Source organism: Oncorhynchus masou, chromosome 3, assembly GCF_036934945.1.
Source record: "Oncorhynchus masou masou isolate Uvic2021 chromosome 3, UVic_Omas_1.1, whole genome shotgun sequence".
NCBI classification, from domain to species: Eukaryota; Metazoa; Chordata; class Actinopteri; order Salmoniformes; family Salmonidae; genus Oncorhynchus; species Oncorhynchus masou.
Genome location: NC_088214.1, coordinates 21,342,585 through 21,360,567, shown reverse-complemented (window position 1 = coordinate 21,360,567; position 17,983 = coordinate 21,342,585). Strand labels below are relative to the sequence as shown.

Genomic DNA, 17,983 nt, shown 5'->3' with positions numbered 1-17,983 from the left:
GGGAGGCTCACAGGAAGTATGGCGAAGCCAGGTAGGAGACCTGCGTCAACTTCCTGTGGTTACCGGGGGGCGAGAGAGACCGGGCAGGCACCGTGTTATGCTGTGAAGCGCACGGCGTCCCCAGTGCGGGTGCATAGGCCGGTGCGATACATTGCAGCTCCGCTTATCGGCTGGGCTAGAATGGGCATCGAGCCAAGTGCCATGAAGCCGGCTCTACGCATCTGGTCCCCAGTGCGTCTGCTTGGGCCGGCTTACATGGCACCAGCCTTGCGCATGGTGTCCCCGGTTCGCCTGCATAGCCCAGTGCGGGCTATTCCACCTCGCCGCACTGGCAGGGCGACCGGGAGCATGCACCAGGTAGGGTTGGGCAGGCTCGGTGCTCAAGAGCTCCAGTGCGCCTGCACGGTCCGGTCTATCCGTCACCACCTCCACGCACCAGCCCTCCGATGGCAGCCCCCCGCACCAGGCTGTCTCTCCAGCTCATCCGTACAGGTGCTCCCGTCTGTCCAGCGCTGCTGGAGCCTTCCTCCTTTCCAGCGCTGCCGTAGTCTCCCGCCTGTCCAGTGCTGTCGGAGTCTCCCGCCTGTCCAGTGCTGTCGGAGTCTCCCGCCTGTCCAGTGCTGTCGGAGTCTCCCGCCTGTCCGGCGCTGCTGTCGGAGTCTCCCGCCTGTCCGGCGCTGCTGTCGGAGTCTCCCGCCTGTCCGGCGCTGCTGTCGGAGTCTCCCGCCTGTCCAGCGCTGCTGTCGGAGTCTCCCGCCTGTCCGGCGCTGCTGTCGGAGTCTCCCGCCTGTCCGGCGCTGCTGTCGGAGTCTCCCGCCTGTCTGGCGCTGCTGTCGGAGTCTCCCGCCTGTCTGGCGCTGCTGTCGGAGTCTCCCGCCTGTCCGGCGCTGCTGTCGGAGTCTCCCGCCTGTCCGGCGCTGCCGGAGTCTGAAGAGCCCCTCTGCCCAGAGCTGCCAGAGCCCCTCTGCCCACAGCTGCCAGAGCCCCTCTGCCCAGAGCTGCCAGAGCCCCTCTGCCCAGAGGCACCAGAACCCCTCTGCCCAGAGGCGCCAGAGCCCCTCTGTCTCGAGCAGCTGCCCCTCTGTCCCGAGCAGCTGCCCCTCTGTCCCGAGCAGCTGCCCCTCTGTCCAGTGGGGTCATCAAGTAGGGTCGCTGTGGTTCGGAGACCACGGAAACGGACAAGGTGGGGGACTAAAACTATGGTGAAGTGGGGGCCACGTCCAGCACCAGAGCCGCCACCGCGGACAGATGCCCACACAGACCCTCCCCAATAGGTTCAGGTTTTGCGGCCGGAGTCCGCACCTTGGGGGGGGGGGGTACTGTCACACCCTGACCATAATTTGCTTTGTATGTTTCTATGTTTTGTTTGGTCAGGGTGTGATATGAGTGGGCATTCTATGTTTCATTTCTAGTTTGTCTAGTTCTATGTTTGGCCTGATATGGTTCTCAATCAGAGGCAGGTGTGAATCATTGTCTCTGATGTGTTGTTACCTGCCCCTTAGCTACTGAGGGCGGCCCATCAGGCAGTCCAGGATCCAGTTGCAGAGGGAGGTGTTTAGTCACAGGGTCCTTAGCTTATTGATGAGTTTTGAGGGAACTGTGGTGTTGAACGCTGAGCTGTAATGAATTAATAGCATCCTCCACATATGTGTTCCTTTTGTCCAGGTGGCAAAGGGCAGTGTGGAGTGCAATAGAGATGGCATCATCTGTGGATCTGCAAATTGGAGTGGTTCTAATGTTTCTGGGATAATGGTGTTGATGTGAGCCATACCAGCCTTTCAAAGCACTTCATGGCTACAGACGTGAGTGCTACGGGTCGGTAGTCATTTAGGCAGGTTACCTTAGTGTTCATGGACTATGTTGGTCTGCTTAAAACATGTTGATATTACAGACTCGGACAGGGAGAGGTTGAAAATGTCAGCAAAGACATTTGCCAGTTGGTCAGCGCATGCTCGCAGTACACGTCCTGGTAATCTGTCTGGCCCTGCGGCCTTGTGAATGTTGACCTGTTTAGGGTCTTACTCACATCGACTGTGGAGAGTGTGATCACACAGTTCTCCGGAACAGCTGGTGCTCTCATGCATGTTTCCGTGTTATTTGCCTCGATGCGAGCATAGAAGTAGTTTAGCTCGTCTGGTATGCTCGTGTCACTGGGCAGCTCTCTGCTGTGCTTCCCTTTGTAGTCTGTAATGGTTTGCAAGCCCTGCCACATCCAGCGAGCGTCGAAACCTGTGTAGTATGATTCGATCTTAGTCCTGTATTGACGCTTTGCCTGTTTGATGATTTGTCGGAGGGCATAGCGGGATTATTTATAAGATTCCGGGTTAGAGTCCTGCTCCTTGAAAGCGGCAGCTATAGCCTTTAGCTCAGTGTAGATGTTGCCTGTAATCCATGGCTTCTTGTTGGGGTATGTACGTACGTTCACTTTGGGGGCGACGTCATCGATGCACTTACTTCTGAAGCCAATGACATATATGGTGTACTCCTCAATGCCATTGGAAGAATCCCAGAACATATTCCACTCTGTGTTAGCAAATCAGTCCTGTCGCTTAGCATTTGCTTCATCTGACCACTTTTTTATTGACCGAGTCACTAGTGCCTCCTGCTTTAATTGTTGCTTGTAAACAGGAATTGGGAGGATAGAATTATGGCAGATTTGCCAAATGGAGGGCGGGGGGGATTTTTTTTTGCGCATATCTCTGTGTGGAGTAAAGGTGGTCTAGAGTTTTTTCCCTCCGGTTGCACATTTAACATGCTGATAGAAATTTGGTAAATCTTATTTCAGAACATGGGAACATGGGCCATTCTTACAGTATTCTACTTGAACACCAAGTCAGACCTGTAGGATAAATAAAGGGGGAATATAAGAAAATGCAAGATCTTATAATATTCGATGATGACATTTCTCTAGAACAGGCTATAGACTACAGGTGCACCACCAAGTCAGAACAGTAGGCTAAGTGACGAGGGGGAAATGGACTTCAATTGGTATGATGTGTTACGTTTCATATCAAATCAAATGTATTTATATTGCCCTTCTTACGTCAGCTGATTTATCAAAGTGCTGTACAGAAACCCAGCCTAAAACCCCAAACAGCAAGCAATGCAGGTGTAGAAGCACGGTGGCTAGGAAAAACCTAGGAAGAAACCTAGAGAGGAACCAGGCTATGAGGGGTGGCCAGTCCTCTTCTGGCTGTGTCAGGTGGAGATTATAACAGAACATGGCCAAGATGTTCAAATCTTCATAAATGACCAGCATGGTCATATAATAGTAATCACAGTGAACAGGTTAGGGTTCCATAGCCACAGGCAGAAACAGTTTAAACTGGAGCAGCACGGCCAGGTGGACTGAGAACAACAAGGAGTGATCATGCCAGGTCATCATGCCAGGTAGTCCTGAGGAATGGTCCTATGGCTCAGGTCCTCTGAGATAGAGAAAGAAAGAGAGAAAGAGAGAATTATAGAGAGCATACTTAAATTCACACAGGACACAGGATAAGACTGGAGAAATACTCCAGATATAACAGACTGACCCTCGCCCCCGACACATAAACTACTGCAGCATAAATACTGGAGGCTGAGACAGGAGGGGTCAGGAGACACTGTGGCCCCATCCGATGATACCCCCGAACAGGGCCAAACAGGCAGGATACACCATATGGTATGTATTAATTTGTGGGTGTCCATCATTAATTTCATATGATATGTTATGAATTACAATTTGCATATGTTTACGAAAATTACAATTCACATATGTTACGAATTGCAATTCATACAACATATTTCAAATTGCAGTTTGTACAATATGTTATGAATTTGCTAAATGTATGATATGTTACAAATTCCAATATGGTGTTGCTAACATTAGCTAGGTGCCTAGGTTCTGCTTAAGGTTATAGGGTTAGGAGTTAGGTTAAAGGGTTAGCTAACATGCTAAGTAAACTCAGCAAAAAAAGAAACGTCCTCCCACTGTCAACTGCGTTTCTTTTCAGCAAACTTAACATGTGTAAATATTTGTATGAACATAACAAGATTCAACAACTGAGACATAAACTGAACAAGTTCCACAGACATGTTACCAACAGAAATTAAATCATGTGTCCCTAAACAAAGGAGGGGGGGGGTCAAAATCAAAAGTAACCATCTGTATCTGGTGTGGCCACCAGATGCATTAAGTACTGCAGTGCAGCTCCTCCTCGTGGACTGCACAAGATTTGCCAGTTCTTGGTGTGAGATGTTACCTCACTCTTCCACCAGGCACCTGCAAATTCCCGGACATTTCTGGGGGGAATGGTCCTAGCCCTCACCCTCCGATCCAACAGGTCCCAGATGTGCTCAATGGGATTGAGATCTGGGCTCTTCGCTGGCCATGGCAGAACACTGACATTCCTGTCTTGCAGGAAATCATGCACAGAATGAGCAGTATGGCTGGTGGCATTTTCATGCTGAAGGATCATGTCAGGATGAGCCTGCAAGAAGGGTACCACATGAGGGAGGAGGATGTATTCCCTGTAACGCACAGCGTTGAGATTGCCTACAATGACAACAAGCTCAGTCCGATGATGCTGTGACACACCGCCCCAGACCATGACGGACCCTTCACCTCCAAATCGATTCCACTCCAGAATACACGCCTCTGTGTCAACGCTCATTCCTTGGACGATAAAGGCATATCCGACCATCACCCCTGGTGAGACAAAACGACGACTGGTCGCTGAAGAGCACTTTTTGCCAGTCCTGTCTGGTCCAGCAACGGTGGGCCCATAGGCGACGTCGTTGCCGGTGATGTCTGGTGAGGACGTGCCTTACAACAGACCTACAAGCACTCAGTCCAGGCTTTCTCAGCCTATTGCGGACAGTTTAAGCACTGAGGAGGGATTGTGCGTTCCTGGTGTAACTCGGGCAGTTGTTGTTGCCATCCTGTACCTGTCCCGCAGGTGTGATGTTCGGATGTACTGATCCTGTGCAGGTGTTGTTACATGTGGTCTGCCACTGCGAGGATGATCAGCTGTCCGTCCTGTCTCCCTGTAGCCCTGTCTTAGGCATCTCACAGTACGGACATTGCAATTTATTGCCCTGGCCACATCTGCAGTCCTCATGCCTCCTTCCAACACACCGAAGGCACGTTCACGCAGATGAGCAGGAACCCTGGGCATCTTTCTTTTGGTGTTTTTCAGAGTTAGTAGAAAGGGCTCTTTTAGTATCCTAAGTTTTCATGGTTCATTGAACAAGCATGGGAAACAGTGTTTAAACCCTTTACAATGAAGATCTGTGAAGTTATTTTGATTTTTACTAATTATCTTTGAAAGACAGGGTCCTGAGTTTAGTTGCAAAGTAGCAAGTAGTTCCAAAGTTGCTAATTACCCAACATTTTTGTTTTTGCCTTATCCTTCTGTCTTATGTAACCATACCAAACATAACAAATCTTACTAATTTGAGTGTCCCGGATTTACATGTACTATGTTACATCTAGTCTTGAAACCAGGCTGTTCCTACAAGCAGTGGTCCAACCAGTTGGGTACAATACAAATTCTAAAAACGACTAAAAAGCATTCTTAATGGAGATGATTCATTGAGCTTAATTTGTACCTAGGAACTGGCACAAAGACTACATCATTTTGATAATGATACATCATGACTTGCCAAATATCTGAGATATATTTTTAGTGCCCCTTATATAATTGCTGTGTGCTAAAGGAAATGCTAAGGGGAAATCTGTAAGTGCTAAACTGTTAACTTCTTACAAACAAATCAAGGAGCTCAGTATGCAGACCACTTATTGCAGTCAAGCACAGTCAATGCTGAATGATGAAATATGCTCTTTGACTCAAATCTCTAGCAAGTCTGCTTATTAACCTACACATATAATGCAAATGGTTTGTAGATAAGATCTCAACCAAGGAACTGTGGACCTTATGTCTTGCACACACTTGTGGGAATATCTCATTTGTTTTGTTTGACATATTTTGATATATTAAATTAGTTGACCAAGTCAGCTCTGGTGAATGTTTTCTTTTTGTCCTGAAACCAAATTCCTTACAAGCCTCAAATCATAGATTCCTACTAAATGTGTCTGGAAGCCCTTTTGCTCTGGACCACAGCTTCTCTCTCCAAAGAGATTGATTTATGATGAGGAAAATCTATATATGGTATTCCTAGCCTCATACTATACATTTTAAACAAGCACATAAAAGTTGCTTGTCTCAGAGCTTAATTTTGCACATTTGGAAACAAGATAAGTCTTATCATATCCAATGTGGTATAGGAATCTTGAAGGTGAAACCCTTCATTTGAAGTACAAAAGTACAAGTTGGATAATTTAAAAGAAAAATGAAATATATAAAAAATAAGAATGAGAAATTCAATGACATACTGCATTTTCTCTGTATACATTGCATATTGTCTTAATGTGTAATACTAAAAGGAATGCAGGAATGCATTATCATGTTACTAAAAAAGGAGAGTGCAGAGGCAACTCCAATGCCCACGTACAGTAGCTGTCAGTTGTACACAATGAGCAACGCATCAACTTATGACTGGTCGAAATCACACCAGATGTTACAATCAAGCCAATCGGCTTCAGCAACGCTGGTTCTTTGTCGAATGAAACATGTGTACGTTATCGGCGTCATCAGCTCCTACAATGAGTGGAAAGAGGGTGGGGTGACTCAGGAAAATAGCAGCTTTTGAACACCGAAAAACCTGAAATCTGAGTTCACTGGTGAGTCAAAAAATCTACGGTTGCAATGTGAATTTTTTTGTCAAACTTGTTGAACATGTTTTAGGACATGTATGGCGGGCTGTACACCTCAGAATATTGTTGAATTGTACTCGATGTAATGTGGTTAATACTGTATATGTTGGCTACCGGTTTCTGTCAAAGTGGGCTTGTAATTATTGCTAGCTTGCTAGTCCAGCAGTGTACGTTACCGTGGTAGTGCTAGCTACCGGTATACATTGATTAGCCAGCTAGCTAGCATGCTAACTATGTTTGGTTTGACAGCTAGCCACCTACTAGTTTGGAAGTTTCACTCACTACTCCACTTTCGTTTGTGTGTGTCTTTCTAGTATGTGACACTTTGCACAGTTGAACCACTTCCCGCGAGAAAGGGGACTGCAAATTGTAACCAAAACTCTCTACAACAACGTGGATATCAAAAAACAATATAATGCTTGTAAAAAAATAAAAAATATTCAGCTATGAAGTCCTTTGACAAGTCTCAGCCACCAGAGAGAAACTTCTTCATTTGTACACTGTGCTGACTGCTGCTCGGGTTTAACACATTGAACAGCATGGCACCACAATGGTACAGTGCAAATCAATACAGTAATTCAGTACCAGCCAGCTAGGTGTCCAAGACAGCTGATGCCACTAAGCAGCTGCAAAAGAGATCTGAAATGGCCAATTCAACTTGGCATTTTTTCCTTATGTTATGATTTCTGCAGTCATCATTATCCATATCTTCCCGGTGTTGATTTGAGATGGAGAACAACTATGTGTTTAATCATCAGAACGTTTTCATGTTATGTCTTTGGCAATGTTTTCATTCCTGCTTTTCTTGAGGGCATATGTACACTGACTGAATATTTCTTCAGTCAGTGCGTAGAGTACACTGTGTTCTAGTTGTACCAATAATAAACAGTGTGTGCACTGTCAGAGGATTACTACTCAGGCTGGCTTATATTTCATTCATATACAATACCAGTCAAAAGTTTGGACACACTTGTTCATTCAAGGGTTTTCTTTATTTTTACTATTTTCTACATTGTTACATGGTGTCACCATTCTACATTGTAGAATAATAGTGAAGACATCAACACTATGAAATAACACACATGGAATCATGTAGTAACCAAAAAAGTGTTAAACAAATCAAAATATATTTTAGATTCTTCAAAGTATCCCCCCTTTGCCTTAATGACAGCTTTGCACTCGCTTGGCATTCTTCCAACCAGCTTCACATGGAATGCTTTTCCATCAGTCTTGAAGGAGTTACCACATATGCTGAGAATTTGTTGGCTGCTTTTCCTTCACTCTGCAGTCCAACTCATCTCAATTGGGTTGAGGCCAGGTCATCTGATGCAGCACTTCATCACTCTCCTTGGTCAAATAGCCCTTACAGAGCCTGGAGGTGTTATGGTAGCCATGCTGGTTAAGTGTCCCTTGAATTCTAAATAAATTACATCGTGTCACCCGCAAAGCACCCCCACACCATCACATCTCCTCCTCCATGCTTCACGGTTGGAACTACACATGTATAGATCATCCGTTCACCTACTCTGCGTCTCACAAACACAAGGTGGATGGAACCAAAAATAAAAAATGTGGATTCATCAGACCAAAGGACAAATTTCCACTGGTCTGATGTCCATTGCTTGTGTTTCTTGGCACAATCAAGTCTCTTCTTCTTATTGGTGTCCTTTAGTGGTGGTTTATTTGCAGCAATTTGACCATGAAGGCCTGATTCACGCAGTCTCCTCTGAACAGTTGATGTTGATGTGTCTGTTAATTGAACTCTGTGTGAAGCATTTATTTGGGCTTATTTTGACTTGTTTTAAGGACATTACATCAAAGTTGGATCAGCCTGTCGTGTGGTTTTCCACTTTAATTTTGAGTGTGACTCCAAATCCAGACCTCCATGGGTTGATAAATTTGATTTCCATTGATCATTTTTGTGTGATTTTGTTGTCAGCACATTCAACTATGTAAAGAAAAAAAGTATTTAATAAGAATATTTCATTCATTCAGATCGAGTATGTGTTATTTTAGTGTTCCCTTTATTTTTTTTGAGCAGTGCATATATATATTTATTTTAGTTGTGGTGGGTACTGTCTCAGCAAAATGACAAGTTTCAGTTGAGCTAATTGATAAACTGGCCTATATACAGGTATTATGTTTCAACTAATCTATTTATTACCAGTAGATGAATCAGAGTTAGTGCTGGGTTGGAACGGAAGCCAGCATACGCTCAGTAGCTCTCCAGGACCAAGGTTGGTCCTGTACCTTATAGTATGGCTAACAACAAAGGCTTTTTATTCTGCTACTTGTGATTGTAGTACAGCACTTTAGAAGGCAATCCTTTTAAGCCATAGTGAGGAGCGATTAGTCCTTTTTTGAGGTCAGTTCGATTATCAATATTTTTAAAAATCAGGTTTTTGGTTTCTATTTTTTTTGTGTGTGAAATGCCCTATGCATTATGTGGTTGAATGCTGTAACAACACAGAATAAAAAATTAAAAGTCCCACTTATACACCATAATTTATTCACATGACTTTTATAAAATATTTTAGTTCTGCATATTGCATTTGTTTTTGTCAATGACTTTATTTTATTATAAGTCATCTCATCTCTATAGAGCTACTGCCTATGCTGTCTGACAACACTTTTAGTAGTTCAAAGTAAATAAGGAATACTTTTATAACTGCTGAATACCAATTATCAAATACTTGGATAATGTATTTTTAGGAAGAGATACCTCGTGAAGCAATTGCTCAATATACCTCTCCATTGCACATTTTTCGCTCTTCTCAGTGTCTGTCCCACTTAATGTAGCAGGCATAAAATAAACAGACTGGACAAGTAGGTATGCAATAGATGATGATTATTGTAGTTAATTATCACAGCTAAACTATGTAGACTGTTGGCCTGTTATTTAAAGTATTGAGCTCACAGAAAAATAGAACAAAATGGAATTTAAGTAATTGAACCAACATCAATCAATTAGTTGTTTTTGGAAACCAAAAATAAATAAATTGGTTAATACTCAGCACTAGCCATCAGAGGGTTGGTTTTCAGTGCAACATTAATGAAACTGCTTACCAGTCTGCAAAATAAAAAATTAACTAGAATTGGTCCTATATGTCCCAGTCACAGATCCACTATTATTCTTCTGCATTTCAGCAATATAATAACCATTGATATTGTTATGTAAATTAAATCCAACAAGCAATTGAATTCTCACTCGCCCAAATAATGAGAATATAGAAAACCAAGAAGCACAATAGATGCATAATTTTATAATAAAGGCCTGGCATTTAAATGTCTTCAAGTAGGCCAACTATTGCTATTGACTCCGAGGCACGAAATAAACACAACATTTTGCGTTTGAGTGAAAAAGGGTCCCTATGTTCCTTCGTTTTATATTAGTGGAATTCGCCGTCCACCTTCTAAGAAGCGCACCGCCACCCCATCAGTCACGTGGTTGGTTAGGGTGCAGTGACGTCACCAGAGACAGATTTGTGAAGAATAAGCAGACTAGAGAACGAGCCCGAGGTGCGTCACTTTATATTGCATCGTCCTTTCATAGAGAGAGAGAGAGCAGATAATCTGTTCAATATTTTAGAGACCCAATGCCTGGTCCCACCCAAGCACTGTCCCCAAATGGAGAGAATAACAACGACATCATCCCAATGGACGGATCCAACTGCATTCCTTACAGAAAAAATACAGTGCGAGGAGAGCGCGCCTACAGGTAAATCAGTGCAAATGCCGCAGTTGGCGTGGTTTCATAGCAAGGCTTTGAGCACAAGGTTGCTGCAAAACCCTGAACATTTGTTTCACGAGCATTGAATGTTTTCCATGCCACGGTCTAGTGCTATTTCGATTCCGTTACAATGAATCGGCTCGTGCAATAGTGCATGTGCATTGCCTTCTTGGTGACTTGTCATTATCAAATCCAACATGTACGTGCAGTTTCTTAATCATGGGTTAAATCGTTTTGAGGAGGCCTCGGCAAGTTAACAATTCTGCCAAAGCGAAATACGTGACATTTACAGTGATAAAACGGCACAAATTTTGTGGCGAGTTGGAAATAAGACGGTTGTCAAAAAGACTACCCCGTTAGCTTGCTCCATTATCACATACACAGTCACTGTCTTGACTATAACGTTAATGATTGCAAGTAGCTGCTATACTATTTTTGTTGGGCCAAACCCTACCTAATCGTGTGTTCTGGGAAAAGGGGCACCTTTATTGTCTTAGTTATTCCTTGTATTATATGACATGGTTATAAAACCAGTCTGTTCAAATGATAAGCTCTTCTGTCTGGGTCAAGTATAGCCAATGAGCTAACTGGCTAACAAAGCTAGCAGTACATCCGCTTTGTTGACACGAGAACGGCTGTTCCTTTTTATCGGTGCGAAATCAATGAAAGAGGATAGTTCGAAACCGAAACTCCAGTCCAAATTTGGTCAGTTTTGGGTCATTGGAATAAATTATGCGCTTGATGTAATTGTAGCCTAACGTTAGCTGTTACCGTAATGGAAATGCATTGTCCGTCTGCCGCAAAGTGGCCAGCCCTTCTTGTTATCTGTGACAGTGGGATGTAAGATTATTAGCTAAGTGTTTGGTATGGTGGAGCGATAGAACACTAGACATTAGTAGGCCCGTTTTTTATTTCTGATACCCATCTGAGAATATGAAATTGTGCGATAACAACTCGGGTCTTACATTTTGACATGTCTTCCAGCCTCATCATTTAGAATGAAATAATAGCAAAGCGGTGAAAAGCGCTATTTTGTTGCACTTTTACAATGTTCTTGCATAATGTAGGCTACACTCGTCAAAGACCATGTTTGAAGTTACTGTGATCACTATGGTTATCAACAGTTTCACACATTATACTATTCATGCTATTTGTTTGCACTGTGAGAGCTTACACCATGTTCATTTCACTTTGCTCCATTGATGTGTCTTAACTCACAATAGCCAGCTTCATTATGAAGATACGTTTTTTTTATATCCTCATGCAATGTCTCCATCACATGTAGGTTTGTAGTACAACTATACTCAAACTTCACTCATTCAATACTCTCCTGAATGCTTTTTCCATATTTGTTTGAGCCCTCTCCTGTTATGAGTGTATTTGCATGTTTAGTGTTGATAGTGTGTATCGTTTGCTGTTTAATTGGACATCCTTTATCTTTATATATGTGTTACTAACATGTTATCACATTACTAGACCTTGGCTTAATTTCGTACAGTATCTAGTAGCTGTGGTTATATGCCTATGTTTACTTGCTTGCTGTCAAATCAGTGAGTTTCCCTTTGATGGTTTGTATTGTTGTTGTCTGCCTTGCTTAATCTTTGCTACTGCATCTCTCTGTTTAATGGCAGTAGTTCAAATTATATGCAGGTTTTTATCTGATGGTCAACAATTGTGTGTACAGAATGTTGGCTAACCATTATGTAAAAGGGATACAAGATGGTAATGTTTGTAGAAAGTGAATTATAACTGACAGAGATGCCTTCCTGTCTTTTGCAGTTGGGGGATGGCGGTCAACGTATATTCTACCTCAATAACCCAGGAGACTATGAGCAGGCATGATATCACTGCCTGGGTTAACGATCTTCTCGGTCTGAACTACACTAAAGTGGAGCAGCTCTCCTCAGGTAAGACTAATTACCCTCTTAACTCTGCTGCAAACTGTGCTTCCTCCCAGAACCAAGGACCTCAGGATATAGGCCTAGCATAAGAAGGGAGATGCAGGATGATACTATAGGTATTGGATGAGAAACAGATGGCCATTCTTTTCCTCTCTTGTATGCCCAACTTTTGCTGATAACCCTTTAATAAGCATAGTAATATGTATAATCATAGAAACCTGGTGTAACCCCAACCTTGCTCCTAACCTAACCTTGCTCTGACAGAGAAGACGGACTGTGCTATTAATAAAACTAGTTTGCGCACTTGCTGTGCCTACCATGCCATGGCTACCCCAAGTAATCCAATCTCTCCTGAACCACACACAGACCTGTCGCAAGGTGTGCTAATGGTACTAATTCCATGGTCTCTAGTCTGCGTCTTTTAATTGAAAGGATGTGTTGTGTACAGGTTTGCTAATGGTAGTACGGAGAAACATTTCCATCAAGCATGTGCCTGAAAAATAGAATTAGTTTGCACTTGTATCAGAAGAGAAACGAGCAGTAATTTTTGTCACACATCTCCATTCCCTTCTAGGAGCAGCCTACTGCCAGTTCATGGATTTGCTATTCCCTGGCTGCGTCCATCTTAAGAAGGTTAAGTTCCAGGCTAAATTCGAGCATGAGTACATTCATAACTTCAAGCTGCTGCAGGCCTCTTTCAAGAGAATGAATGTGGACAAGGTGAGAAGATGAGGCCAAGTAGTGTCCTGACGTGACCTACCGTAGCTGCTAATAACAGTTAGTTACATTGGCAAGGCTATATTAGATAGAACACACACAAAGTTCCTTCATTTTTTCCTTCTAATTTGTCAAGTCACATGAAATCCAGATTATTAAAATAATTGGGGTAATTGTTTATGTTGATCATTTATTTCCACTCCTCCTCTTTAAAGATTATTCCTGTGGAGAAGCTTGTGAAAGCCAGATTTCAGGACAACCTTGACTTCATCCAGTGGTTTAAGAGGTTCTTTGATGCCAACTATGACGGTAAGGATTACGACCCACTTCAGGCCAGACAGGGTCAGGATGCCATCCCCCCACCTGACCCCGGTGAGCAGATCTTCAACCTGCCAAAAAAGTCCCAACACCACGCAGCCAGCTCCCCCACTGCAGGTAAGACCAGCTACCTGAGGGGCCTATCTAATAGAAAGCAGGATCAATGTGTTAGCCAGATAACTTGCCTAAACATTAGGAAGTAATGTTGATGTTTTTTAAAGATGTGCTTGAAATGAGCATGGTCTAACTGACTCAACAACCAAAAACACATAAGTTTAGCTTTCTTAATGAACCAGAACATTTGTTTAATTCTGGTTGTTTATCAAAGTTAGCCTGCTAACTCATTGATCCTGTTTTGTAGGACACCCCTCTGGACAACAGACATTGTTTATGTAGATTAAGAAACTGTCTGAGGGTGTTTTCACATATAGTCCTCTTTAATGAACCTATATCAGTCCTCTTTACTCTGGGGTAAAAAGCAAAATAACTATGTTCTTTTTGTATTCACACTACCCATGCCTTTGAATAAGGACTCAACTCTTTTGCCAGTTCACTTGACCTGGTCTGAGTCCTCTTCGCATTCACATTGCTATGTTTATAAAGGAACCAAGATCTTTTTCCAACATTCACTCAATGCACTCTGGGTTTTTACAAAGCCATTCTATCAGATCATGTTATTGGACATCTAGATATACTTTTTGGAAGCTAATAGATTGCATTTAGTTAAAAGATGAGATTAATAATTTGAAGATAATATTAACATGTAAAAATGATTGGTAACAGAATAAATAGCAGAAGAATACTGCAGATTAAATAATGCTGTAATTGAACATTTTACACCCAATATAGGCCACTGGCCCTTTACGAATGACTTACCAAGTTAAATAAAGGTTAAATAAATAAAAAAGAGCTAGCGTTGATTTTATGCTTAGTGCTATTGAGGCTCTTTGGGACGTTCCTACCCTAAATCCTAACCTTAACCCTTACCTTTCCTTAACTATTTTAAATGTTAACTTCCATGGGGTAACGTCAGAGTTGGGACGCCCCAACGATCCCGGATAGCACGTCTCTTGATTTTGTATCCTATTTTGTGATTATTGCCAAGTATGTTGTCTTCTCACATTATTCAAACCCCACAAACTAAATAAACAGCGTATGAAGCTTTCTTAGCATATAGATCACATAGTGCAAACAAACAATCTGAACGTCGTGTCAGTACAAAACTCCACACAATTTGGAATTTCTCTGTGTTCTTGACAATCGCTAATCAATATCCAAAAACGGCGCACATTTTTTTTCCACTAACCTTTTCTCTTTTGTAGCACCAATGTGAGGGATTAAGGCAGGGGAAACGGTGTTGCATTACTGTAGTGCAGTAATAATGACAAGCGAACCTGGGAAGCTTTGGGTTCGCATTGCCCTAAAAACGGGAACCGGACCACGGAATTCAAGCGAACCGAACTCAGACTACCCATTGATGGTCTCAGCTTGGTTCACTTCAGGGGCTCTTTTGAGGGTCTGAGTTCCTTTTTTAAATTGTACCTTTATTCAACTAGGCAAGTCAGTGTTCACACTGAACGAAAAATTAACAAACCGAGGTGAGTTCACAAAAATTGGCTGAAAGGGACGACGGGGGAACACCCTAACATGACCAGATTATTTACATTTTCTATCATATCTTTGTGTTCAGGAGCCACCAGGGCAAGTGCAACAACTCCGAAACAAAACCCCTGCAGCCCCCATCCATCCTCCAGACCCTCTTCAGCGAAAAGAATCCCAGTTGCAACTCCAACGACAACTCCGGCCAAAGGAGAGCGGGAACTGGAAGCACAGGTCACAGGGCTCAACGACCAGGTATAAAGTCACTACTACAGAATAATTACAACTTAATATATATAAGTTACTACAACAGCGTCATTACAATTTAATATATCTAAGTTGGACTCACTGTTTAGGTTTGTAAGAAGGATATGTATGTATTGTTTTTGGCAAAACCAATATGACAAGTAATTACAAACTGCATTGAATGATCATTCCATAATCCTGATTTTCCAAGGATTAGATTACTGTTAAACCCCTCTGATCAGAGGAACAGTGGTTTATTACAGCTAGATTTTTAAGATGGTGCGCTGTCCAACTTTGTGACCATTTTGTATTTTATTGACAATGGAAAAACCATTAATACTGCACATCATTATACAAAACAGTTTCCACACAAAGAAAATGGTGGTGTGTGAAGTAAAACAAATAGATGATAGGAATATCAACTTGTCTGTATGATACTAATACTACTTTTCCTCATTTTGTGTACAGGTGAACACATTAAAACTTGCACTTGAGGGTGTGGAGAAGGAGAGGGACTTTTACTTTGGAAAGCTGCGGGATGTGGAAGTGCTGGCACAGGAACAAGGTCAGGAGAGCGCCCAGTTCGTGGAGCGGCTAATGGAGATTCTGTACTCTGCAGACGAACAGGTCAGTCGGCTGTATTTGATTGGCTCTTCATTGATTGATCATTCATGGGAATTTCCCAGAGGCGATTGGGTGTGGGTTGCTGTTGTGCAACGTTTGTTTTAGGTTCTAGAAGGTTGGTACTGGATTGGATAGCAAAGGTTTTGCTAATCGTTCAAGGACCTAATTTTCTTTGTAATCACAGGCCTTTGTTTGATTGATCAATTGATTTAGGTTGCTGGTGCTGTTAATTACTTGAAAAGACCTATGGTGGCTCTGGCCCTGACATTTTGTTATGACTGCTTGTGTCCCTTCAGGAAGTTGCAGGAGAGTTGGATGGAGAAGATGTGGATCCAGGGGTCCATGAAGAGGATGTTCCTGATGATCTGCAGGATGAGTACTGACTGCCATCACTCCCTGTCCTTGCCCCTGGCCCCACCACAACACCATGCCCTTTTGTTTTGTGAGAATTTTGTTACAGGATTTATTTTTTACTTTTTTTTCTCATTTGTATTTTCTTCCCCTCGTGGTTTGTTTATTTTTTTGTTCTCCTGAAGACTGAGCACATGAAACAACCTCATGCAAAGAAACATGACCCTAGTTTATTTTATTTTATATATATATATTCCTCTGCTGTTCTACATTCTGTGTGTTATTGTGACTGTTGTGAAATGTTGTAGGCAGGTGGCTGTTATTACATACTGCCACATGCAGACAAGCTCAGAACATCACAGAAGTTTCCAAGGACAGTGACAAAGGGTGAAAAAAAATAAGTCATCCAAAATTCTAGATGTGACAAAATGTTGTAGTAAGGAGTGGACAGATAGTGTTTTTATCTGTCAGCAAGTGTTATGTATGTTGCCAGCTTCGGTCGGTCCCATGATCCTTCCATTATGTACGTTGTTTCAAAGTTATTGTTTATTTGATTTTTTTTATTACATATCAACCATATTAATCATGAGAATGCAATAAGAAAATGCCCTGAAGGGCTCGTAGTATCTCCTAAATAACCTTCCTCCATATGTTGCACTGACATTTGACTCTGGAATGGATAATACTGTATGTCCATAGACTCACAATTACAAATGAATTACAAAAACAATAACTAAAGCTTAGAAGACTCGATATTGCCTTTCTACATGAAGTGAGGCAGTATGGTCCATGAGAATCATGAATGAAAAGCAGTAGTGAGTTAGTCACATACTAGTCATAATTTGTCTATCTTCATGAATTCTAAGAATTCTGATAAATTAATCAGTGTACTCAAAAATGCCTAATTTGCACCAGATTTGGTGCGTCAGTGACAGAAACAAGTTTGTTTCGGTATGGCTTCATCATAAGGGAAGGGAACTCATTTTAGTGTAGACTATTATGACCACAATGAACATTATTTTCAACTTTAGTTTTAACAGCAACTAACCACCTTCGTATTCAGTGGAAGTCAGGTATATTTCAGATGTTTTCATATGACTTTTGAACCACATGTCTTAGGGAAAGTTGTGAGTCAGTTCACTGAGTAATTTGACATACTATATTCCAAGTACGTACATTCTATACCTTTTTTTAATGTTGCATTTATTCTTATTGAACTTGGCAGTGCACCATAATGTTTTAGTCATATATTGTGTAAATGAAAAGGAATGTAAACATGTGCTGTCAATAATTATATATATTTTTTTCTGATGTCCCACTCATTATGCATTCCCCAAAACGTGTTGCATGTTTGCATTTTATTTGTGAATAACTTGACCTGCTTTTTAAATATTTAATAATAAAAAATAACTATGTTAAGTGAGATGTGTTTTTGTATGTTTTACCTGCGTTTTGAATGCTGTTGAGATTTGAATGGATTTACTGTAATAAAACCTTTCACCTTTTCAGTCAAATTGAGTTTTTCATTATGTTGTCGTATCATCCATCAAATATCCAACCTTCAATATTATTCACTGCGACAGTTGATATTTTTTTTTAAATATAAGGAACGAAAACTGTTCATTTGGCAGTGCAGTGGTCATTGAGGTATTGATGCCCAAAACAGGCTCTGTCTATTTGATGTGTTTACTGAAGGAACCGACTCCATTTGGGTTTGCTTTGCACCAAAATAGTACACTTTGT

At 42.1% G+C, this 17,983-nt stretch overlaps 1 protein-coding gene across 3 annotated transcripts; it reads left to right on the top strand.

The window, feature by feature from the left end:
* The first annotated feature begins 6,630 nt into the window (after positions 1–6,630).
* Positions 6,631–17,754, top strand: LOC135512667 (microtubule-associated protein RP/EB family member 2-like). Of its 3 annotated transcripts, none has more exons than XM_064934928.1 (7): positions 6,631–6,721; positions 12,264–12,391; positions 12,960–13,105; positions 13,318–13,537; positions 15,111–15,274; positions 15,734–15,892; positions 16,186–17,754. In XM_064934928.1, the coding sequence occupies exons 2-7, from the start codon at positions 12,271–12,273 to the stop codon at positions 16,270–16,272; spliced, it is 897 nt and encodes a 298-aa protein (XP_064791000.1). In that variant the 5' UTR covers positions 6,631–6,721; positions 12,264–12,270; the 3' UTR covers positions 16,273–17,754. The 3 variants fall into 3 exon arrangements, with proteins under 3 accessions (XP_064791000.1, XP_064790991.1, XP_064791008.1); XM_064934919.1 differs by lacking the exon at positions 6,631–6,721 and adding an exon at positions 10,219–10,472; XM_064934936.1 differs by lacking the exon at positions 6,631–6,721 and adding an exon at positions 11,121–11,189.
* The last annotated feature ends 229 nt before the right edge of the window (positions 17,755–17,983 follow it).